General features: G+C 40.5%; 1 protein-coding gene across 2 annotated transcripts; it reads right to left on the bottom strand.

Moving 5' to 3' along the window:
* Window positions 1–579: 579 nt before the first annotated feature.
* On the bottom strand, window positions 580–19,945 carry tnpo1 (transportin 1). Of its 2 annotated transcripts, none has more exons than XM_022744030.1 (25): window positions 19,811–19,945; window positions 19,548–19,664; window positions 17,911–17,986; window positions 17,079–17,228; window positions 16,454–16,560; window positions 11,216–11,349; window positions 10,698–10,779; window positions 9,603–9,725; window positions 8,929–9,047; window positions 8,535–8,595; window positions 8,043–8,211; window positions 7,687–7,839; window positions 7,334–7,559; window positions 7,072–7,243; window positions 6,788–6,874; window positions 6,566–6,673; window positions 5,879–6,037; window positions 5,034–5,121; window positions 4,849–4,947; window positions 4,654–4,749; window positions 2,647–2,722; window positions 1,564–1,663; window positions 1,405–1,479; window positions 995–1,134; window positions 580–857 (listed from the first exon to the last, which is right to left on the bottom strand). In XM_022744030.1, the coding sequence occupies exons 2-24, from the start codon at window positions 19,650–19,652 to the stop codon at window positions 1,027–1,029; spliced, it is 2,673 nt and encodes an 890-aa protein (XP_022599751.1). In that variant the 5' UTR covers window positions 19,653–19,664; window positions 19,811–19,945; the 3' UTR covers window positions 580–857; window positions 995–1,026. The 2 variants fall into 2 exon arrangements, with proteins under 2 accessions (XP_022599751.1, XP_022599752.1); XM_022744031.1 differs by having other exon boundaries at window positions 19,548–19,661.
* Window positions 19,946–26,816: the final 6,871 nt, after the last annotated feature.

Here is a 26,816-nt window from a genome sequence, read left to right as displayed (position 1 = left end):
CTACAGCTTTTCACAATGATACAAGCATGCTACCTATTCCCAGAAAAGCTGCTCTTAAAAAGAAAATCTTGTGCTCTCCAGTGACGTAATTAACAGCATTTGCCCTGTTAAAGAATAGGAACACTGAAATTATCTGATAACTATATAGGTGATAACTTATTCTTCATGATACGCAGCATTATAAAATTATTTTCTCCAGAGATGGATCCAATACGATGCATTCTTATCATAGGATGCTCATTCCTTAGCTTTGAGCTATCTGTGTACTTAGAGAAAATATCTCTTGATTTCACTCGGTCAATTGAGAACAGTCTTCAGTTCGCCAGGTAGAATTCTGTGTCATTAAACTACCACATGTCATTTACCTGACTGACATGATTATAAATGTGTATCGACTCTGAAGACCATTTTCTGCACTAGCCTTTCAATATGTGAAAATTCATCATCTAACTAAAATGAAAGAGCAAATGCTTTACAGAGTTTTGCAAAGTTTTCTCCATATTTGCTTACGATTCTTTTCAGTAGTTTGGTGACAGAAAATAAAATGTTTTGGGGAAAAAAAAAAAAAAAAGAAAAAAAAAAGAAGAATGTGATAAATTTCATTATTTTGGGTTGAGATGTGATAACATGAAATTTCCTCCCACGATAAGGTTGTACTGCCAGTCCCTTTCCCCCTTTGCCTGTGCATAGGGGCTTTGAGCACTGCAGCTCCCACCTCCCTCCCACCCCGTCCACCAGGTCGGGGAGGGGTCCGCACCCCTTCCCTCCCCTGAGCAGGCAGACCCTTCCCCCCAGTAAAGGGTAACATGTTCCCTGGGTAAAAGAGGTTCCCTATTTTGTCTCCCATTGTGAATGACCTGTGCAGAGAAAAAGAGGCATCATTAGAGTGCAGCACAGTCCTACAGTGACATTTCTTTTACATTAAATATTGAAATAAGCACAATTTTCAGTTGATTTTCTACGACAGCAAATGATATCACAGAGAAAAACTGACCCCAGTGAAGAGGCACCCTGCTGTGGAAACAGTTACACCCCGTAAAAGGTTGCCAGCCGTTCCTTCAGTGGCATCGGGAACTGATCTGAGAATCGCCTCCAGTTGTCCTCTCCCACCTGGTTCTTAAACCCGTGAAGGATCTGAAATCAAACACCGGGAGAAGTTCATACCAAGTTATAACGGAGCGCTGCATTTCAAAATAGATCTTGTGCATGGCAGGGTTATTAAGAGTGTCAACTGTAGAGGCTGCCGATCCTCCACTGGGGGGCAGATAAGTGAAAGAATAAACAAATGGATGAAGACATTAGTGAGTCTTCTTCTCGAACCATGAAGTGCTTTGTATCTCAATTTTATTTAAAAAAAAAAAAAACATTTTCAGCAGTCATTTGAATTATTTATTCAGCTTTTACCTTGTAGAACATGTCTCTGAGATCATCCTTTGGATTTACCCAGGAGGCCACTGCGTCACAGAAGAATATAAAATCCTGTTCCAGAGAAGAGAGGTGAGGCAACATTTCAACTTCCAGACCCATCAACAACATAATGACCATCTTACTGCTGCATCTCACCTGCACTACACCTCCCGGATTTACACTGATCATAGTGCAAATTCCTCTGAACGCAGAGTCTTTCTCCTCATTGTCTCTTATATTTCGTAGAGAGGTGCACCTGACAACAGGGACAGCCGAATTTAACAGGAGACACATCACGAGTCCTCAGGTAACAACTTTAGAAACGTGAATAAATCTGCTAACAACTGTCACTATGAATGACTAACACTAACACCTATATATGAATCAATAAACTAACATTATATGGGTGAGAAATTAACAAATATACCATATTTACATCCTACAAATGTAATGTTAATGTGTTATCTTATCATGATCAATACTTGTCTTCCTAATCAGTATATACATATCATACTCTATGTATACATCCATGTGAGGAGATAATAGTGTCTATCATGACCTGAGATAACAAGTCAAGCATGCACACAAAACAGATTAAAATAAAACAAATCAAACATTTTTCTTTTACTTTTAAACACAACTACTCTGAGCTCTTTTAACTTCACTTTTGTCTGAGCAGTGTGTTCAGCAAAACCTCATCTTATAGCACCTTGACAATAACATTACTTTTTTCGACAGATTGACTAGAGAAGGTCATTGGGGTCATTTTGGGACAGGCACATGCAGCTGGGTGACTACTAAATGAGAAAGGGATTGAGGAATGCTCTTTTGCAGCAAAGACTGCATCCTTTCTCTGTTGTTGAACCAGCAGGCATGTGACAAAATCTGATCCCATGCATCTTTTAGGTTGTTAGCGACAGTTAACAATGACAAAAAACTAGAAATTAAACAAATTAATGTATAATACATGAAGGTGCTACTGAGGCAAAAAACAAATCACAAGTAGGACCTAAAAGAGGACAGGGTTAGTCACATGGTTGGCAATGATTACAAACTGATAAGAAAAAAAAAACAAAAAAGAAAAAAACAACTGAAAAGACTTCATCTGAGAAGGAAAGTGAGAAGTGAGGAGAGGAGGAGAGCAACAGGGGAGAAGAAAGGGAGCAACAGGAGACAGATGAGAAGATAGGAAGAAAGCAGAGAGAAGATGAATTAAATAAAAGATTGAATAATACACACCAGGGTCTTATAAACTGCTGTAGCATGGGTGCCACCTCTTGAGGACAAACGTAACCAAGACGACCAATTGTTATTGCTAAGGTAACGCAATCACGGTTACACACCACCAAACGCCAACCAAGACATGAGCAATGAGGAGGGGAGGAGAAAAATAAAGAAAAAACAAACAACTCAGAGACATAAATCAACAGAATCTGTGTATGATAATAAACAGAAGATTTCACTAGTGTTGATTATTACTGCCCCGTCAATCATGGGGAGGAATGTAAAATATGACACTCTAAAAAAACATACAACACGTTTAAGGGAGAACACATTGACAACTTTGACAGGACATTCATAGAAAAAAGGCAAACAATGGCATCTGCTTTCAGAAATCATACGGCTCAAACAGCTGCTCAAATCTACTATGAGACTGATTGAAATTCATTAGCTTGATTTATAGGTCTCAATGTTAAGACACAGGCTAGCTAAAGTGCAGCATGTGTATGTGACTGGCCTAAACAAGAGCAGTTCACTTGGGTTTTTTCAGAGATTTCTCCCTTAAACTCACAAATGTTAATTTTCCATAAGAAACATAAATGTGTTTTTTTTTTTTTTTTTGTTCTTTTGAAAAGAAATGACAGATTACTCCAAGCCAACTACATGGAGGGAGACTAGTATCCAGCACAGCAGGTTCTTATGAGGCAGAGAGGAGGGAGGACCTAAGTTTAAGAGACACAAAACTATGCAACATTCTCATTAACAAACAGGCATTTATGAACAGTCCAATGACACATGCAGAAAGCAGATGGTATGCTCATTAGAGTAAAGTTCAGTGCAGGATCATCTGATCGGAGACAAAATGAAAAGTGCTGATGCGCACTCTCCAAGAATTTACTGCCATACCCACCTTTAACTGTGGCGTTACATGGCTGTCTATTTTAAAAACAAGTTCCACTGATAAACTGGTTGTCTTAGAAATCTCTAAGACAGACATCAGATTTACACACGGCCGAAACATCCGGATTGGGGTCATTCATTTGTATCTTTCTGGTTCACGTGTTTTCAATTTTTACATTGAAAACATGCAACAACTGGTGAAAACATTCACAGGTATGATGCAAACATTAATAGGTTCGTATGAAACTAGACTGGCATCACACAGTTGTTTGGATTATCATGTATCCTGCATCAAACATTGGCCATTCTTAACAACATTTAACATCTATTGGCAGATATGCATCCACATTTAAAGAACAGTAAATAAAAGCAACAAATAAACTGACAGCAAACAAACAGGAACACATCTACAGAGTCCCTAGTTTTTCTTTTAATTTTGGGAGGTTACACTTCACCCTTGCATGCATCTTTTTGACGACAGGCTCTCTGACTCATCACGTTATAATTTCCAATTCAACTAGTAAACCCAAGAGCAGAGTGTAACCTTTTTCTTTGAAGAATGCTCTAGGTTAGGTGCCCTAAATTTAGTCAGTTTAAGTGTATTCTCAATCATTCATGAGTAGTTATTGTTTAAGTGTTCAGTAAATATGTCTGTGTCTTGTGGTAACAGTTAACTATGTGAGGCTGTGAACTCACCTATCTATCTCACACACTGCCTGTGCTTTGCATTTTGTTGTTACAATAATATTCTACCTCACCTGATGGTGACAGTCAGTCCACATTAGTTAATTCCAAGAGTGGGCACTTACATGGTTCGCTTTATTCAAGATTGTCAAGAATCTCACACCAGGGCCCAGCCCTGTGTTTCATTGTCTTTTATCTCCATTTGCAAGCCGTGCTGCCAGGCTGCAAATCAGTGGAAGAAATTTTTTACATACTTTGGAGAAACCAGCGAAACCTGTAAGGCTCACGGCTTGGGAATGTTTTTGGACAGAGATTAAAGGGCAGGACAGGCACTCTAGTTAGTGTGGTGAATCCTGGCTGAATGGACCTGAGTGTGTGAGCACCTCCCTGTGTGTGTGTGGCCACCTGGCTGGCTGGCTCAGCACTGCCACCGAGTGGTACCTGTATTCTCCAGTAGAGTCTTTGGGGTGTTGGGCCTGTTAATGATCTCCACCAGCTGGTGCAGCACCATGGCAATGTACGGCTGCATTTCAGGCCCTGAGGGTGTAGGAGGAACAAGAAATGTCAGAAGGAAATCTGTTGAATATATAGTGTAAATCACATATTTTGAAAATGTGTTAAAAGTGAGGCACTCACCCATTTGTATAGATATCTCTCCAATTGCCCATGTTGCATTGTTGCACACTGATATTAACTCTGGGTTTAAATTAGTACCCAGTATGGGCATAAAATCAGCTGGAAGAGGGAAAGTGAGTCAACTTAGCAACAGACTAACAACTTATTGCGAAACACTGTCTGAGAGTGAACTGCACAGAACATACCGATGCATGGTTTGACATGCTGGAAACAAGCCTTGGTCAGATCCCCCAGCAGAGCAAACGAACTCTGACGAACTTCAGGCATTTTGTCCTGAACAGTTGGAGAAAGAACAACAACAGGTGAACAATGCAAGTGACTTTATCCGTTTACTTTATCAGACAAGGGACATGTGATAGATGGATTAGCAGTGTTTCCCACACAATTAGATTCTATTTGTGGTGGTATCTGACAGGGCGTGGAGGGGACTATCTTAAATGAATGTAACATAATACTGTATATAAGAGGCTTCACAGAAAATATTTTAACAGCCAAGTACTTTGTGACAAATAAATAACTGAATATATACAGCTGAATTGCTGTTGTGCCAAAAAAATAACAACCCAATGGATGACTACAAATTGTGATTGGCCAGTGAGCCTAGTGCCATCACATGGAAGCAGCACGCTCTGCTCATCCCAATGACACACACACACACACACACACACACACACACACACACACACACACACACACACACAGACACAGACACAGAGAGAGAGAGAGGGCCAGTAAAGATGTGGACAGGGACGGTAAAAACTTTATGGATTTTTTTTATGGCCCACCAGCTGCCGATTTTTCCTGGTGCTTCCGATGGCCAGTCTGACTATGACAGACGAGTCTGTTATCAATGTGTTTGTGTGAGAGGGCGAGCGAGCGGGGGGGGGGGGGGGGGAAAGGGGGCGGGGGGGGGGGGGGGGCAACGAGGCTGAGCAGTGTGGCGGTCAATGTTGAAATTGTGGCGGGCTGCCACAAATTAATCATGTATTAATAATGTATGGGAAACACTGACTTTGACTGAGCTCTTCACCTGCATGCACTGGTACATGAGAGTGAGGATGTTGCTACGAGCAACCAGCTGCTCAATGGTGCCTCCCAAACCCTCAGCCAGTCCACTGAGAAGATCCAAAGCCACGATCATGAAGTCTTTGTCAGGGGCCTCATACTGGTCTGGCTGTGACTGGTGAAGCTGGAAGAGTGAAGGATGACAGTACAGAGGGTAAGAGTTACCATTAAATTAACATGACTAACTACTGGATGATCAAGTTGTTATGAAGTTATGGAGTCGGTTCTCTATCCTGAGACTAAATTTTCCCTTTAAAAGTTGTGGCGATTAAACATGTAGTTAACCTGCACATTGAGCATTCATTAATTCAATTTTTCTCCACTAGGGGGCAGTGCAACAAACAATAAACATTGACCTATTCTTACCTTACAAAGATGATATGATGAACATGTAAGCAAACAATTTCCAATACACACATCCAGCAGACACAGAGCAGCATTAGCATTCATTTGTAGTCATGCTCGTGTCCACCTGACCTGATCACAGTTATTTGATCCATTGTTAAAGCTGCTCTAATGAATATTGCATTAAGTTTAACCTGGTTGTGTGGAAGGTAGAGTCAAAGACTTTCCTCTTTTGCATCTACATATAATAATAAAATGTAGGGTGAGAGTGTGTGTATGTTTGCACATTTGAGGGTCCTACACTCACCATGGCCTGAGCGAGTGTCTTCTGGACTAGGTTGACACAGCGTTGGTACACAGGCTCACAGTAGGGCAGGAAGCCACTCTGCAGGGCTGTGGCTACTGACGACAGACACTGACAAAAGCAGGCAGGTTGGGAGGGAATATACAGTCAGTGACCTGATGTTTTCATCATAGAACTTGGACTAACATCACTGACGCACGCAGTAACCGCACATTAGACACTCACTTCTAATAAAGGGAAGAGATCTTTGTCTTCATCTTTCAACTGGTTCCATTTCTGGATTAGTGGAGGCATCAACATCTGGATATACTCCTAATACATGACACAGACACAGTATGCAAATAATGAGTGAAGATAATTACATACATTGATGCATCCATTCAATGACTGTAACATCTGATACACTTACCACAACCAACACTACAAAAGTAAAATGAGGAAGATGGAGTAGTCTGTGCTAATTTTAGAAATGTGAAGTGAAACAGAGTCCACATTTCTGTTCTGCATACCGGTTTGTTCAGATGGTGTCCCACTGAGTCTGCCAGAGTTCCTATGGCGTCGTAAAGAATTAGCAGATTTTTGTGCTGGTACTTGCTGAAAGCGAACACCAGTGTGTCCAGGATGAACGCCAGGTAGGGCACCAGCTCTGTGCAAGCCTCCTCCTCCAGAGTGGCAAAGGCACTGGTCAGGAGAGATTAAAAGGAAACATTGTACACCAACTCCAGATGAAGCGCAGAGTTCCTAATGTGCTGTAAAATGACATGGCTTTACCTGCAAGCGGCCTCCTGCACACGCTTGTTGCTATCCAGAATACGTTTGAGCAGCTCCGTCATTAGGGGCTTCAGGTAAATATCTGGGGGCTGGCTGACAACCCAGTGGGCATAGCGGCTCAGTGTCCAGCAGGTGATTGAACGCACCAGGGCCTTCTTGTCAGACAAACACTGGATGAGATGGGGAATGAGCTCAGGCAGATATGGGATCATGCCCTGCATGCAGCCTGTAAACAGGGATAAAAACCGTGTCAACTCTAGCAGCCATTTCCTCTGATTCCAAATTCTGAGGAGGACCTTACTCCCAATGCTTTGTCCCCACTTTTTCCTTCATCTTTCTCTTTCTCTTCTTACCTTCAGCGATAGCCCCCAGCACAAGGATGCCAGACTCTTTAACTACCCACTCTGGATGGAAGAGCAACTCTTTGAGAAGGGGCAGAATGTGCAGCAGCAGATCATCCCTGAACACGTTGGCCAACACGTCCAACGCTGCTGCTGAGCACTTACCTAACATTTGGAGAAAAGAAGAGAGACATACAGACAAACACAGAAGTGTGCAGACAAACACACAGACATCACAGGTACCGTACACACAAACACAAAACAAGCAGTCAATACACTTATCGTTTCCTGGCTCTCAATAAAGAGAAAGGGAGACAAAAGTTGGAGAGAGATCTAGATGTTTCCATGTGCACAGGCACTGAACTCACGCAGGTTCCAATCAGAGATAGTATCATCATCATCCAGTTCATCATCCTCATCTTCCTCTTCCTCGATCCCATCGCCCTCATGCTGCTGGGCAACTGTGCGCGATCGGTGGAAGCGTGGTCTGATGTCTTGCTCATTGTCGGGAATGGCCTCGTCTTCCTCAATGTCGCCCTGATGAATGTGCGGGATGAAAGAGGTGTATGATGCAACCACATTAGTTTTGCTTGGACAACAACAGTGCATTATTTGTGTATGAAAGAAATTATCGCCATCAGAATGAAAGTTCAGTCTGAATCAAGTCGGATTTTCCATTGCAGTCATATTTGTAACCACATCAACTTCTACAAATGTTTGTGGTAAAATGTATAAATCCCACATGTATTTGTACACAACACAGTCACATAAACCACTTCATTGAACGGCGTGACATCCTGAGTCATGGTTCAATTCATCGTCTTATCTACAGGTACAAATAACAGGCTGCACAAACTGACCTTGAGCAGGATAATGTCAATCTCAGAGTACTTCATCCCGTTGACAAGAACCGGAGTGAGCCTGGAGCGGAAATCGGAGGAAAAATTATGAGAACAAAGGGCAAGGATAGGTCAGGGCCCACAAGAAATCACTCACACCTGATTCCTGCTGTGGGCACAGTTTCATGTGACAGTGTGGTGACAGATGTTATGGCTGAGGTCAACAGCCAGGGTTCTTAATCAGCTGTCCCGAGGTGAAGAAGAAGAATATCAACCTATGACAAGGTCCTCAGTAACTTACTGCCAAGGTTGTTATGAATCAACAGCTCTCAATATTAGCACTAGAGTGTCAGTCTGTTTATTGTGTGTGTGTGTGTGTGTGTGTGTGTGTGTGTGTGTGTGTGTGTATTCTTACTGGGAGAGGTGTCCACACAGCACTTCCTTACACACCGGCTGCTCCGCCAGAGTAAGCCAGAACTCACAGGCCTCCAAGGCAACATTTTCATCTTGGTCCTGAGTCCTCTGTAGCATGTACTTGGATGATTAAGAGAAATGTAACATTAGATACTGTACGTTACACTTTTATGTTAATCTTATACACAAAATGGAATATTTCAGTCTAAAAGTACAAATGCAACAACATCTGCAGCCCAACTGCAACACAAATACCACACCTGTCCACAGGGCATCATCAGGACTGTATCATTAAAGGATTGGTTGTTTTTGTCAACAAATGCCATAAAAATGTGTCAAAAATATATAATTTCATTTTATTTTTAAAAGGCTAAATAATTTACTACAACAGCTGGGCAATATAGGTTTTTGAAAGAACATATTCTTTAACAGTGTTTAAAGGTCTATGGTGCAGAGGACAAAGCAATCAGGGGTTGCATAGACAGACAACATGAGTACAAAGGATCAATTCATTTTCATTAGTCTTTTATAAGAATTGTTGACAATAAGAAAAATATAAAAATATTCTAAATTAAATAAGAAAGTGTGACTTATCCTTAAACTACATCTAATTCTTTTCCTTTACACCAGTGTTTAACTGGGCCTCGCTCTTATTTCCTCCCCAGCTTCACTCACCTCTATGATGTTATGCATGTGTGGCAGGAGACGGTCCAGGCGAACTTCCAGCAGCATGACTAGAGCTCTGCACACATTCTTCCTCACTTCTGGTTCGTCATCTGTTGCCAGAGCAAACAGGTTCTACAGGAGGACAGAAAGGGTCCAGGGTCAAATGTCTTGAGTGTGTGTGAAACAACTACTACCACAACCACTACTTAAAATAATAATTGTACATCATGCGAGCTCCTGAACAAACATGAATGGGGTGGGACCAAGTCCATGCAGTAACAGGTCCCATTGTATTCTCTTGTGATATAAATACACTGGTACCAATCTCGTGTCAAGGTTTTATTTATTGCTGGCTTTTTAATGTACATTGTATGTTTTATGGCAGTTTGTTCGGTTTAATCTAGATTCAAGTTTCCATTTGTCATTATTGCAGACATCTTATCTCTGTAGCTGCTCCGCTATTCTACATTTGCCACTTTATTACTGCTTGACATTTTAAGAATGGAACATTTTTACATGTTGCTATAAAAAGCACCAAAACTTTAGATGTTTTGTTACACACTTTATGACAATATTTCAACAGAGGTTCATGCAATGAAGAAATATAATCTAATTGTGCTTCTTGCTTTTCAAAAAATAGATTTATTTTGCTGTTTTAAAGGCGTTTACTCTTTTAAATCTCTTATGGAGATTAGTCAGACAAGCCTTTTGTTCCTTGTTATCTCTTCTTCCCACCTCTAAATATGAAAAATATATCCAGCAATAAAAGCAATTAAAAAGAAGTAAGAATGATAAAAACTGATTGAAATAGCCAAAATTTGAAGACTTCATAAAATCAGCAGTAAAACCAAATCACGACTTCAGCCTTTTCATGAGGGAAGTTAAATTTTAACAAGGGATTCAGAAAAAAGCTACACAATGTGCCGCCATGATTTAACATTAGGGTTGGAACAGACACAGAGCGGCTTTATAAAGTAACAAGCTCAGAGGTAAACCTCAGACAAAATCTCGCCGCAGTAGCTATTATTTGCTGAAGCAGGAAGAGGAACAGTTTGTCTACATGATAATTGTGTACAGATGGCAATGCGTAACAGTCAGACTTGCCTCAATGAAAGGGTCGATGTGCAGCATAAGAGCCTGGGTCCTGCTGATGATGAACTGATTGACGCAGGCAATGGCATGAGACCTGCAACACAATAACCATCACATAAGAGTCACACCAGCGTGTTTACCTCACATGTTGCACGCTATGAATACAGCCTCTGTTTTTCTTCTTTGCCCCATTGCCACTAATTTAACCTCCAAATATGAGTAAGTCTTTTATACAGTCAACAGACATGCTGCATTAAAACAGACTGAGACTTTGACTGTACTGTACTGTACATTTACATAGACCTTTAGTCTGTCTTCTACATATAGCGTATGTGTGTGATTAAATTATTAAATTATTAAGTTAAGTTGGGTGCCAGATCATTTTGTGTGATCAACTGATAATCATGCATCATCAAAGCCATAAATTTAATCAATGAAAAAGAACGAACCTCCCCTGTTAAGTTCAACAAGCATGATTAGCAGATAATTACAGTTAATAGAAACGGAAAGTATAAGGAGGAACTTTGTACCTAATCTTAGGACTGCTGTGTTTGAAAAACTGTAAGAACTTGGGGATCATGATGTTAAGAGGACGATCCAGCATGTCACTGTCCAGGATCTCAGCAGAGTCTTCACAGATCTTCTGCAGGGCTCCAAACGCTCCCTGAGGGATGAGCAAAGACAACAAAGAAAGTGATGAGAATTACACCGTCCAGACAAATTCTAAGACAGGATTTCACAACTATCAGACAGTTATTCCCCAGCTACTAAGATGCTATGGCTACATTACATTACTTTTACTCCTTTGGCAGATTCTTATATCCAAAGCGATACGTGAGGAACACCACTAGAGCTTCAGTTCAGTGGGAGACCTTGGCGTAAGTACTGAGTACTAAATCTATTCAATCAGTGCAAGGAGACTTAATAATAATAATTATAATAAGTGACATAAGTGATTACTGAAAGGAATTTATCTCACATGAAGTCCCCACAATGCTGTGGAGGTTGACTGAATTTAGATTTCCATTTACCTTTTTTGTTTTGTGCCGACATCCTGTTGTATTTTGCCGTACATTCCAAAAGTATTTTAAATATATGTTCATATTTATTTGCTCTGTAGTGAACAAATGTCATATAAGCATTTATATAAAATATGCACAGGTCATATAAAATGTTACAACGATTGTATAAAAAAATGTGTTCAGCCTGCCAATCCTCTCCTGCTCTAATAACCTTCAAACAGTCAGACTTATCCAAAGACCAGCGCGCGCACACACACACACACACACACACACACACACACACACACACACACACACACACACACACACACACACACACACACACACACACACACACACACACACACACACACACCTCTTCCTTAATACTAGCTGCTTGACGGATGGTTAGTATGCATGCTCACGATATGCTGCAGACTCCAGTGTGTCTCACAAAAATGCAGTGTGAAGAGCAGATACAAGAAACAGCACAGCAACTGACACTGACGCCGTCTGAAATGTGTTTCCATGGAAACTGTTCCCATGTCGGCATTGCTTTCAGATGACAGATACAGAATGGTTTCAGAAAAATGTGGAGGAGGGTAAGGGATGAAATAAGACGAGGAAGGTTAAAGCTGATACTGTGTCAAGGTCACAAACAGGAGAAGACACAGTGTAATTAACTTGATTAAAATGATTTTCCCTCTGAAGTTCAGATTGCTCACTTGCAGGAGAACAGCCAGTTTAAATGAACAAGAAAATAAAATAACTGTTCCAGAGCCAGCACAGGTGATTTCATTTCATGTTTGGAATGACAAAAATGTATTTGAGACTTGCTGGTGTTGAAGCTCTGAAATAAAGAAGTACCAGATTTAAATTTGATGAAGCTGAGTGGCACAATAATTCCAGATTAGGCTGAATGAATTGTTTTGTGGAAGTTGAACTACAATTTAAATCCATTACTCAACTGACGCAACTATTTTGAAATGATTGAGTAATTTTTCAAGCAAAACTGAAAAATAACATGCATTTTAGCTGCTAAAATTTTCTCCGTTTTATACCGTTGTATACTGAATAATTGTCAGGAAAAATAATCATAAGATTAATTGATAGTTAATCATATATATGGTAGCAGCTTTAAATCTTCCAAATAATACAAGAACAAATCCAGTCGTTTCATACCAAACAGAATGCTATAATAGTTGCTTAATTTTGTCAAATTAATGAATGAATAATGACAACTCAGCAATTCAACATCAGATTTGGGTTCTGGAGACACTGTAAAGTACTTAAAGCAGCTCCATTCTAACTGAGCCCATGTGCAAACGTGAGGAGCAGGACAGAGCACCGCTCCCACTGACGTCAAAATGTAATATAGGTGTTTGTGTGAGTGAGTGTCAACAGAGAAGGGCAAAGAAATGGGAGTGGCCTTCAGACATTCCAGTGACGCCGAAGCGTCTGAAGTGTAATCCTCCCTTAAAGTCCTGCTATGGACGGTCATTAAACGGGAGAATGTAAGTCACGCAGATGACAGCGAGCCAGGGCAAAGAGAGGTATGTATTTAGTCAACTAAACAGCCCCTTAAGACTCCTGCTCTGGAAGCTTGAATTACGTTACTGTTCACATGAGCACTGAGGTGGTAAAGCATTTTCATACATGATCATTTACCCTTTGGAGTAGCATCAAACTTGACCCTCACAACACCATCGCAACCACTTTCCAAATGCCATTAATCAAAACAGTAAAACTGCTCTCGGGCAAAACCTATATAAAGCCACCCACCAACACTGCACTTGGCATCCAACACACCTGCTCATGTCTTTTTATAGAGTATGCAGAGAGGGGTACAGTGTGGTGGCACAGGGTTCTTCCTACAACTGCTGATCTTTGACCACAAACAAGACAAGACGAGCCACAACATTAAAACCAGTTACTGGTTTTCATGGGTGTATGGTACAGCTGCATCATGTCACCAAGGCACTGAATATTTTGTTGTATATACTGATAAAAAATAAGCAAATGAAATACCTCAACTTCAGATAACACATTGCTCAAGGCTCACAGCTACACACCACCATTACACCATGTATCCAACCGTCTTTTTCCACCCAACATCAGTAGACATTATGGCTCAGTGTGAGACTGCTCTGCACTCATATGGGGAGGGTAATTCAGGATCATCAGGAGGATCATCTTACATAAATATAGATAAACTATAAATGCATAACACAGAAGACATTTAGGCGGGTCAAAAGGCCTGAGGCCAACGCATCGCAACACTTTTCTCATTGCTTAGATTACAAAATGCACATGGCTCCAAAACCGTACACTGGCAGCCACTAAAAATATCCCCAAAATAGATATCAATGTCCAGCTGGCAGTAATGGTGTAGATTATGTACGGCAATATTATGTCTCAACGGCAATAGTCAACACCTTCAAAGATTTGTTTGGCACACTGAAGGTATTAGCTGTGTGTGGTACATGAACAACGTCTGCTGTAGAGTTAGCAACATTCATTCAGTTGAGACAGACATTCAGTTTAGCTTTTCTGAATAAAATATGTTTAAACAAGAATAACCAACTACAACTAGTTACTTCAGGAAGCCGTCCAGAGGGGGTTATTTTCACCAAACAAAGAATATACAGTTATGGCTAACAGGACATGCATTTTAATTGACATCATCGTGTGAGACCAAACAGAAGGAATGGTTTGAAAAAATTAAGTAAATGAACTACTCTGTATTGGGTTTGATAATGTAAGGGTTGGCATGTGGGTTATTATAGAAAATAGCACATGTTCACACATATCCACAGAACCGGGATGAAACTGTCTATTGCCCCTACATCTCGAATTCAAGTGTCACCTAATCCAAGTGTAATAGCTGAAATTAAATTGTGAAGTATCATTATTGCCATTGGCATTAGTGGGAAAATTTGCCTTGGAAAGAAAAGACTAGTCACAACACTGGTGACCTTTACTGTTCTATCTCAATGACACTCAACATAAACATGCCACAAATTTTAAACTTCATAATGATTAACCAACAATAATAAAGCATTTTAAATGTATTTTTCCACCTTTATGCACAAGATTAGTAGATACTTTTTTTTCATCCAGCACCAAGTTAACCATCTTCAACATCAGACGCTAAGAAGCTTTCCAGCCTCCAAGCTGCTTTTCAAAAACATACTGAGTCTTATGAGGAGTTGCTACGTTTGGTCACTGTCCAGTGTTAAGCCTTGCACACACACACACACACACACACACATACACTTCAGGATCCTCCGCAGTAAATAGCTGACCTAAATCTCAGCTTCTGAATGAGCTTTATAAGAGAGGCGGGCTGTGGTGCTACAAAGAGAGGCCATTTTTTTTCTGTCACACCACTTCTTTAAATTTCAGATGATCATATTCCCGCTCTATGCAGTGATGGGTAATCCTGCGAGAACACATTTCAAATGCCCTTCAACACAGCTGAGCATTACAGTTTAACATGCTACTTCATTTGTACATCCTCTCCTATATAAGGTATCTGCCTTCTCTGTAGTGGCTGATGTCACAGGCACATGCATCTGGCACCATATTAACTACCCGGGTGTTTATGTGAGTCTAAGTGTGGGTGCGGCACCATTACACAGATCAACTGATCCAACATCCTCTGCAGGCTACTGAATTATAATTTTAGTGGTCACTGCAATGGAGCATTTCAATGGAGTAACTGTAGAAGAGCTGATATCATCAAGAACTAATGACATTAAGTATTCTGCTGGATGCCCTCAAGGACTGATGATGTTATACTGTAAGGCAATCAGGGAAAGTAAAGATATTCATCGAAATACAAAGAACTGGATAATAAGGGAGTATAGAGAAAAACAGAACAACACTACGTTGTTTTAGCTAATGTGCACATTAAAAAAAAAAGCTTTTCTGGGTTTCTGGGTGACGTGTGCCAAGTCAGAAAATGGGGTCATATGGTTTGCTGGTAAAAAGGATAAAAAGAGAATAAATAATTCCGTGTTGAATAATCTGTAGTTGTGGCTGGAGCTCCAGCTGTGAGACTGCCTTTAGTTCATCTGGCCAGCAGGATGCTATCCAGATGCTGCTTTATAGCTGACCCAGCTCTCTTCCCTTCCCCACAATAAATAAACAAACAAATCAACAGACATGCAGCACTGTTTGCCTGAACAGGTTTACTTATAGCAGAAGTTTGCCATAACATATGATCACAAATGTGTGTATGTAATCTCTGCCTCTCTTTCCCTCATACACGCACACACAAACACACACACACACACTCGCACAAACAGCTTAGAAAAAGAGCTGACACCTATTTTTCCCAATTTCTTATGAGCTGACTGTGCACAGTGAGTCGAGATGAGGAATTTAGAAGAACTACTGTAATATTTAAAAAACCCAAGTATCAACAAGTCCCAGTAATAAAGAAATTACAGTGTAATCACTAAAAGATTCTGCCATATAGATACTGGTTTGACCAATCCCACTGTATTTCATTTTTGGGTCTAATGTTTAAGGAAGTATCCTAATATTACAAACATGTTGATTTGATTTGTACATAAACACATTACACTACAGTGTAAATGATCAATATCAACGTCTTGTATGCCATAGACAACCAATACTGTCTATACAAGATGGTTAACATAAAAAATAAAATAAAAATACTGCCACTCACTGTAGGCTCTGACGGATGAGCAGAAACATCAGATCCCACAATCACAAGATCCAACCTGTGTTCATCCTCACCTCACATGTGTTGTAGTCCTCAGAGTCCAGCAGCTGGCAGAGCTTAGGCAGAAGCTCCGGCCAGTTTTGTAGCTCTCCTTTGGAGGCGATTGTGGTGATGAGGATACCTGTTACAAGAAGGATTTACTGTTAGTTACACTGGTGTGACAAAAGTACAAAGAATACACAGACACTGCAGTGTCATGCATTCTCAAATCATATCATTTTGACACAACACACTTATTTACAATTCATCAGTTAGCATCGTAAGTATAACTAAATAGTTAATGTAGAAATTAACTATATTTATTTAACATTATCTTGAAATTATGAACTGTAACTTTTATTGGCATCCTCACTTTCCTTTAACCTGCTTTGACTGTCATCTACTACGAACACTGACCAGTTTTGACATTTCCCCAAATAACATGTGAAGCTCTTGTATTTAGCAGTAGGTTCAATGTAACAGTATGTTTAAGCAAATATACACCACCAGGGAACTGCACAGGAAAAATAATAACAAGGTAAGCACAGAACTAGTGTGGATATTTTTCTTTATAAGTTATAAACAAGCAAGCTGTGGCAGCTCGCAATCTTATGATGAACGATCTCTTCCTCCAGCATCTTAAAGAAAGATGCAACTTACCCACAGTGGCACGGATAAGGGGAGAAGAGTCTCCAATGTTTTGGAGGCACTCGCTCTTGATGAAATCAGACACACCATTAGGGAAGTTCTGATAGTGGGCTTTCACATTGTTCTTCAGTATCAGCCCACTCAGGGACCGCGTCGGTTCGTCTTGGAGGGTGGAGAAAAGACAACGGAATGTTAACTCTTAAAATAACACTTTATTTGAGCACAATTACACTGGTGGAGTCAGGTTAAAGTGTTGTAAATGTTGGTGACTCAAGTCATTCAACTGTTCACAGGATTTTACTGCCTTCACATTCCTTATCATGAAACCCAACATGATTCACACAAGCAGCAGAACATACACTATAACCTGTTTCAATTGTGTGAAACAAAGTGCAAAGTGCTAAACACAAAGATACTAGTTAGCAAATGACGGACAGGAGCAAGTTCTATTTGTATGAAACGATGGCTACACTTTCGGAATTACTCATCCTCTTGCTTCTGAATATTTGCTGCTTGTTGCATCTGAACTATGAGAAATAGTCGAACAGTATCCTAAAATGTCTTAACACTGCTTAACATTTGGGTCATCTACTGTGCAGACTGTCAAGCCAAGAGTTGAGTGGTGCCAGGAATTAGGTTTAAAATTAGAGTGACCCATATTCTGAGTGCCACATCATCTGTGGCAAAGATGCCATCAGGTCAGCCGAGTCATGGTTAGACAGACCTGTCACTGAGCGGTTACATAAAAATGACATGTCTAACGTTCACACCACCGACTACCATCAGATGATCTAGGAACACAGTGCAGATACAACAAACTCACACAGACAGACAGAGAGCTTACCTTCTGATTTTAACTTGGTCAAAACAAATATTAAATAGTTGTTAAAGTCTGGATACTGGTTCAGCTGCTCAAGTCTCTGGGGAAAGTGGTTGAGGAAGACAAGGTGCTCACTGTACAGACAGCATGTTAAACGGTTGTGAGCACATTACCACCGCAATCTGTAGCCTGGTAATAATGCCAAAAACTGATGTTCTTTTTCAGCTGAAGAAATGTAGTAAGAGCAGGTGTTTATCTGGCCTAGTGCTGGTGTAATGTAACAGGATAATGGCATTTGTGTGAAGGGACTGGGTGTATGTTTATAGGGGGTCATAAATATGTCATTTGACATGACCAAATACTGAATCCACCCAGCCAGATGGCATATTTAGGGCTGTAACAGTGGCTCGTCTGAGTTAATGATGCAGTGCATATGAAGTGTTACATAAGCAAATCATTTAGGATCAGCATGCAACCACATAAAAAAACATAAGGGCCAGCAGCATGGAGCAGTGGGTAATAATTGGTCTCTAATGCAAAAGTATGTGGCGATTTGTAGGAAATGCCGTGGCACATTTGCATCTGACACAAGATATATGACAGATTTATAATGTAATTTCCATTTTATACAGCTATAACTACAAAACCACATATTTTTCAGCCAGCTTTTTTATTCCCCTATTTGCCAGCCCAACTGTATTTCATTTCATGTCTCGACTCTCGGTCTAATGCCTGCCAAGTAATCTGGTTTGGGGGTCATCATAGCTGTATGTCAAACATGTTTGATTTTAAGGATTTGAGTGTGGTTCAAATCCTGACAGCCCTCTGTAAAGTTAGACAAAGCAAATGTGATGGTTTAATACTAATTACGTTAGTTTCTTCAGATTCAGATTTCATCTGCAATCTGTTCTTTTCATAGTACAGATCCTTTGTCTGGTTTTTATTGTCCTGTCACAAGAGAACTGTAAATTTTACATGCTGATGCATTTATCATACATATTTACATACATGTTTGTGTTACATCATGGCATTTCTTTTAGCAACTAATTATGTTTACAGTTTAAGATGATTATAATGCAAATAGGCAGTCACTCATTGGATATATGGGGTTACATTTTTTGTCCTCATTAATACAATTATCATTACACCAGTAAGACAAAATACATGATATTATTTAAACATCTCACATTTCATCTAATAATCCAGATTATAAATTAAACTGAACACTTTGCCCAGTGTTATTTGCAGATCAGGTTGTGGGTGATATACAGGGGTGTTGCAGGAATTAGCTGTTGACTTCATATTTTCTGCTAGACAATAATGCGAGGTGAGGGCATACAGGGAGGCGACTGACGGCTGGATCAAACCTACATGCGACGTTTACTTGAGCGTAGTTATCCGTTATATTAACCCGACATAATACACCGATCTACAGTGTTACAAATGCCCGGACACTCAGCACGGCACGGCCCGCTTTGCTAGTAGCACGCTGAGCTTATTAGAAACAAAAAGCACCAACCGGTCAGCACCTGCGTACCTGCTTATAACGGTAACCAACCGGCTAGTATTAGCTATCGCTAGCCTGTTGAGTCTGACAGTATTAAGCACGAACAAGTATCAAAACATACGTTGACACCCATATCTGGCTTAGGAAAGGATACTTGCTGGACGGATCTCTGTGTGGACGTATCTGGCGACTGAGACTCCTTGAGCAGCTGTAAAATTTGTTGAAGTCCTTGCTCGTCTGGCTTCCACTCACACTCCATCTTGCTCTGCTGCTGTTGCGGATAAAGGAATAACATTAGCTAACACAGGATTTGTCATCAAACGACACTCTATTGCGTACTCCTACGAAGCGAGAAAAACGTTAACGTCACATTAGCTGGACGCATTAACTGATTTTAAGACGAAGAAACGCCTTTACCTGTTTGGACCGACGGACTCGAGTGTTGCCGACTTTCTCTTGAAATGTGACTGTCTGTCTGGGTTTTCAGACATGGGCCTGTTACAGGAGTAACATCCGTTTTTGCAACAAGCTGAAAAAGCTGCGGGCCATACAGCGTCGCGTCGCATTTAAGTGGCTGCCTCGTCAGCTGACACACGGCTGAGGGGTCCTAGTGCTAGGTTGTTTTTAGCATAACATGCCCACAAATAAGCTTACTATTTTAATTGTTTACCACCGAGCTACACCTGCAAATTATCTTTGTATGGACGCACTTTCCCCCTGTTTTCTGTCAGAGACGCTGTTGCAGTGTGAGACAGGAGGAATGGCGCGGCATAGGAGAGGTTTGGAACACAACCTTAAAATATGCCCTATTTCCGACAGCATTTGAATGCAGCATCGCGCGCCTGAAGGCCGCATGACGTCGCTGTTGTGTTCAATACTGTTGGTTTATAATTTGAGTAATTTGAGCGATATCTAGCGGTTGTTTATGCTATTTTTTCTATAAAAACAATGCTTTGCTTTGTAGAATATTATGAAAAAACACTACAAAATAAACAAATACAATTAAAGAGTTAAATAATCTCCACCGTCCTAATTCTCTGAATACATACCAGTTATACCAGTTATATACATACAGTTTCATACAATTTCATATTTGGTCCTAACAGTAGTTAGCTCATTCTTAATAACTGGAAGCAGAGAGATCCTAATCGAAAATATCCGTGAATATATAGGCTTTGACATTTTTTCCAACATATATTATTACATTGTTGTAATATAAATGCACTATATTCTATCCATTATTATCTAATCTATTATAAACGAAATGAATGTTGGTACTTTCCCATCTCAGCCTCAATTTAATTACACAAATACAACAAGCTTAATAAAATTTCTTAGTAAGTAAACTGTTAATGTAATCATAAAGACATTTTTGCAGTAATCATAAGAATTTGGTAGAAATCAGATAGATAGATAGATAGATAGATAGATAGATAGATAGATAGATAGATAGATAGATAGATAGATAGATAGATAGATAGATACCTTCTCCACTGTAAAGGACAGGAGACTTGATCCCAGTGTGGAGGGAGTTGTAGCTGCAGTGTCAGGTTGTGGAGGAGATGCCGTAGGAGAAGCTGCAGCTGAAGCAGTGGGAGAGAGAACAGGTGAGGCTGTGTCAAACCTGTTTAGACACTCACTGGCCTCCAGGGTCCAGTTCCTGAATGAGCGGGTGGTTGCAGCCTGCCTCAGTACACAGGGCTTGTAAGAAGGCTGAAGAAAAAACAGATTTTGATCTGATCTGCTAAGTGGTGGTAGAGCTGAAGCAGTGTAGGCCTCCTTGACATTTGCATACAACAGATCCAGTGTCTTATTTTCCCTTGTGCGACAGTCATATATACAACATAAGCCAAGGGCCCTTTTTTCATCTGTGCAAGTGCATCAACAAATGAAAAGTTGCTAAATATATTTTTTAAATTTGTGTTCCCTTTACATAACAAAAACAAAAAACTAAAACAGGGGTGCAGTGTTATGCTGAACATACTGGTCAGAACATTAAATTTCAAGACTGTGTAATTTCCATTTCTTTTATTTATTTATTTCATTAAATGTCTTAGTCCTTTGCACTTCTGAGCAAACTATGTTTCTTTGTGTAAGCCAGATTCAAAAAGGATTCATTATTGGCTCATATCTAAAATAGTCATATGACTGATGTTACTTTAAGTAACCACTGTTCCTATAGTGAGAAGTTTACACACATTAGACAACTTTAGCTGGCCTCATAATCAAATAATTTATGAATAATTACTGAAGTTGTCATGTTAAAACTAATTTATTTGCAAAAAGAATTAGTCTAAGTTGAATATTTTTTAAATTTCATTTATGTATTATATTTCTTATTTTATTTATTTGAAATACAGTTGTCATGTTCAACTTCTGACAGAAAAAAATATTTAAACCAAAATTAACCTTATGATATCTTCGCATCTCATTTAGAAGGAAGTAAAAAGGAACCTTTAAGCTTGACAGAAATAGCGATTAGGTTTATATTGTGATATATATCGATATTGACTGATATGAAAAACATTATCGTGATAAGATTTTTTTTCATATCGCCCAGCCCCAGCTATTCATAATATTTACCTTATCGGAAGATGTTGGAGATGCCTTTTCTCATAGAAGAGAAGAATCTGGAGATGGCGTTGCGTGGATTTGGTGATGTCAGTTGTCTTTTGAAAGAGGCAGCAATGTAGTTTGCAAGTTGTGGTTCCTGTAACTTCATGGAAATCAGAACCATCTCTGCACAGCGCCATCTCTTACAAAGGTCCTTGAAAATGGTCTTGTCGAGGTGTTGAACTGTCTCTGGGGTAATGTGGAACTTGGTGCCTTTGACTTCAGCCCATGTTTTTTCAAACAGATGTTGAATGATGACACCTGAGTCTTCAGAAAAGTTAACTTTTGCCTTTCTGAACACGCGGGTAACGAGTTTTTCCACGAGAACCCTGACAGACATTTTGTTTTTTTCTGCCTGTGCTCTTGAACCCTGCAGAGGTTCAGACTCACAAACTGAGGCAGATGCTGCCTCCTCTTGGAGCTGTAATGATGCCATTGGCTCAGTGTTCATTAAGGCAAGCGTCACCCTGCGACTGGGGCCGGCAGCCTGAGTGTTCAGCCACCAGCTAATGAGTGCTAAGAAACAAACCACTCTGCTCTGTATGTCAAGATACATGTTGGGATGGGACTGAAGTGGTCTTGGAATTATCTCTGGGGTCATGTGAGAGTGGAGCAAATCACTAAGTTCTGTTGTGAATACCAGGACTTTATCAGGTGAAAGGTCGATGAATCTCTGCAACGCCTGAACTTCATTTCCACTTGTTTGGTTTTCTCCATCTTCTGTCAGAAACAGAGAGTCAACACTAGCCATGAGTGACTCGATTGACTTTCTGCTTTTAATCTTGGTGTCCCGGTGGAATTTTGTCTTTAGTTGTGCGACTATCCGATGAAAGGATGCGCTGATAAATCTCTTGGCAAAAAAAAAAAGTTTTCATCTTTGTCTTCATTCCTCCAAAGGAGTTTTGTGGCTCTTCTTGGATTTGGGGCTTGAACTTGAACATTTTGTTTCTTTCAAATTCTCAGTCTCCTCAGTAATTGACTGAGAAATTTCAAATGCAAAACTTTGAATCCCCAGGGAAGATTCAGATTGAAGCAGCTCAAAGTCAGAGTGTGGGACTTCAACCATAAGAGGTTCTATAAGTGAACTGACCTCCTTGCTAATTATTGTATGTACGGAGGTGGTCTGGCTTCCTTTAAGTGGTGTTGATTTATGAATTCTCATTGTGGCTGCAAAAGCCTTTAACAATTGCAGGCATGACCAACCATCCTGTTAAGCGTGCGGGGTGGAGTGACATGCTGCAGTACAGGCTTCTCAGAGCACATGTCAGCGAGGAGGACAGAGTTGACACTTTCTGTAACCTCTTTCCCAATCAAGACTGACAGTCGTTCAGAGCCAATATTCTTGTCTTGCTCTTCGGTGTTCAGCGCATCTGCAAAACTTTGAGCGAGTGTACTGCCCAGACTGGACTGAATAGCCACGTCAGACAGTAATAAATTTTGTTTCTGAAGGGCTGTCAACACTGCTTTTGTTGCAAATGACATTATGTTCAGAAGCAGGTCTGCCAAAATAACCTTGATGGTAACATCAGGGGTACCGGCTTTTAATAATGCCCACTGTTCCTGTGTCATCCTTGACAGACAGGATTCAACAAATGGGCGAACAGTTTCAGATGTAATCTCCGGCATCTTCACTATGCCTGGTGATTCTCTTGAATCCATAGCAACGTTTTATGTTTTATACACTCCTTAATTTATCTTTCACGTACGGGTCTGTCAGTGGAAAACTAGCTGTAGCTACTCTGCTTCAATCGCACAAGAGCTAGCCGCTTATTTTCTGGTAGTTGTGGGCATGTCTTAACGGGGAGAGGCATTTCCAGGTGACCATCCATATTCCGTTGTATTCTTTTGTTCAGTAATTGCATGAACTGTATGTCATCTTGTGATATGCCCTTTTCCCCAGGATTTGTATCTTTGACATCGGACTCAAGGACTCTGATGACAGCGGCCAGTGTCAATGATGGAAGTTCCTTGACGGATACACGATGACACAGACCTGTCACTTCTGTTGACTTCACAATCTGAGGTGAGCTGCCAACGATGCTCCGTCCCAAATCAGTCCTGATGATATATTGCTCTTCATCCGACATGCGCCGCTCTTTACTTGGCCTTGTTGGCGTTACGTTTTCACTGTAGCTACAAGGGTTCAGCAATAATGGCCACGCTTCATACAGACGTCTTCCAACATTAATTTCTCTCCCTCTCGACAACATCAGAAGACACCGTGAAAACGCGGGTGCGCCTCTTGAACCACGTGCAGAAAAATGTCAATTTGGAGCTGTATATTCCTCCTCTGCCACCATGATGTTCTAATCCACTGCGCTGACCCACAATGCCAGTCATACACCTAGCCAAATTCTGATCATGTGACTCTTACTCTTCAAGGCAAAACAAAACTTTACATGAAAGGCATCTAATTTACAACCAAAAATTATTTTAAATTTCTATAATTTTAAACAAACTTTTTATCACCTTTTAATATCCTATTTATATCATTTTTAATTACTTTATGAACTCAGATTATCATGAATTTATATGACACATGAAATGTAGAAAATGAACAATGAAACCTGTATCTCAGACAGTTACACAACAAATGTAGGAATGCAGGAAAAATGCTTTGGCTACGTTTAGTAGGAGACATGACTGTCAGGCTTTCCACAACAAAATTTGTCATCCATCCGGAAATGGCAGTTTTAAGCAGTGTTTATTTTGTCTAACACGTACAACTGTTAAAAACAGACCTGTGGCCTGTAGTAAATTAATGCCTGTATTTAACGACAAATAAAGTCCTGAAGCTCAAACCTTCAGTAAATCAAACACATACAAGCATTCAGACATCTGACTATTCTCACATTGTTATATTTGCAGGTGTACAGTGGACTGTGGAAGGAGAGACCCGTTGTGATCAAGTGTGGTATTAAGGATCCAGTCAAGACTGACGGAGCTCCAGACTGTACTGCAAGAGGAGATGAGCTTATTTGACAAACCCACTCGTGGAACCTCTATGGATGAATTTCAAGAGATGCTGCACAGTTTCCAAAAGGTTGTTTTTTTCTCAGCAATTACAATCTCTCATCATAGTGCATATGGAACAACTACTGCCATACAGAGCACAACCTGATCTAATCGAACACTCTTTCATTGAGTGTAACAAGCACACAAACTAGGAAATAGTTTGTGTATCAGTGTGTTTGATACGTCTTGGATACAGAAATGTTAAATGTCTATGACAAACATGCAGACTGTTTAAATCAAATATTTTTATATCAATATTTTTTTTTATTTATACTACATTTACCTTTACTTGCAGGCTAAGCTTGGTGAGCAGCCATCTTTGAACACCTTGGTGGACAGGGTCATCACTCTGGCTGATATCAATCAGGACGGCAAAGTGTCTCTAGCAGAGGCCAAGTCTATCTGGGCTCTTCTCCAGATCAATGAATTCCTTCTGATGGTGGCGCTGCAGGAGAAGGAGCACACTCCCAAGCTGCTCGGCTTCTGTGGAGACTTGTATGTGACAGAACGTGTGAGCCACAGCTCTCTCTACAGGCTAGAGGTGCCTCATTACCTGCAGGCCCTGGTCCCAGAGGCCTTGAGCTCCAGCTTGAACCACTGGCTTGCATCAGTCTGGCCCCGCAGAGCTCGCATCACCATCGGCCGGCTGGAGGTCTTCCACAGGTCCTATAGGAGTTTGTGTTGTGTGTTTGTGTTCCCTTTACATAACAAAAACAAAAAACTACAACAAGAGTGCAGAGTTATGCTGAACATATACTTGGTCAAAGCAACATTAAATTTCAAGGCTGTGTGTAATTTCTTTTTTTTATTTATTTGTTTCATTAAATGTCCTTTGCACTTATGAGCAAACTATGTTTCTTTGTGAAAGCCAGATTCAAAAAGGCTTTATTATTGGCTCATAGTTCATCATAAAATGTATGTATATGTATATGTAAGTTTAAGTAACACAGAGCTAAAAGAGAGGGAACACTGGACTGACATCATCATGAGACATCAGGTGACACAAACACCACTCCAAATGCAACAAATGACATATAATTATAGATAATGTAAGGTATAAATGAAGACAGAAGAAGTTGTCCTCCTGTCTTCTCTTCATCTCTTCAGGAGAGGAGTGGTGCTGGAGCAAGGAGAGGACCAACAGCACTGGATGAGGGGCCATGCTGTTCATCATCTGGAGGAGGAGGAGGAGGAGGAGGCAGACCCCTGCTGGAGGGCCCAGGCTGCTCCTCCGGGACATTGAAGTTAAAGGACTGTCCTTGTCCCACCTGTACCAATGACAGACCCTTTGCTGAAGGGAGAGTCTGGCCAGCACCTGAAACACACAGACAAACACAGACTGTTTTAGGATTTTCAGCTTTCATTAAAAGATAAATCACAGAACAGATTACAACACACCAACACATCTTTATGACAAATTCTTACCACTGAGTCCTCAATTCAATTCAAAGAGCTGGATGTTGGTCTGAGCCATCAACCTCGGGTCGGCCAGCACTGCCTTTCTGATGGCCACATAATCCTTGAGAATGAATGACCAGCGAGTCCTCACGGTCCCTCTGGACCACGTGGCCACCAGGTGAAGATGGCAGAGCTGGTTGCAAACGGCCTCCACCAGGCGGCTAACACTGGCCCAGTTTGCAAGGCCCGAGTTCAGTCCAAGAAGACAGCTGAAAGATAATCAGAGAGCAGTGTGTGTTAATATAGATCTGATATTCATTAGAGGAAACAGTTACATCTGAAGTGAATCTCACCTCTGGAGACTCTCCTTCCCAGGACAGGAGGTGTTCTTCCCCGT

The sequence above is a fragment of the Seriola dumerili genome, unplaced genomic scaffold (assembly GCF_002260705.1).
Source record: "Seriola dumerili isolate Sdu_G_001 unplaced genomic scaffold, Sdu_1.0 BDQW01000074.1, whole genome shotgun sequence".
Taxonomy (NCBI): domain Eukaryota; kingdom Metazoa; phylum Chordata; class Actinopteri; order Carangiformes; family Carangidae; genus Seriola; species Seriola dumerili.
The sequence above is the reverse complement of the archived record's forward strand: the minus strand, read 5'-3'. Positions and strand labels throughout refer to the sequence as shown.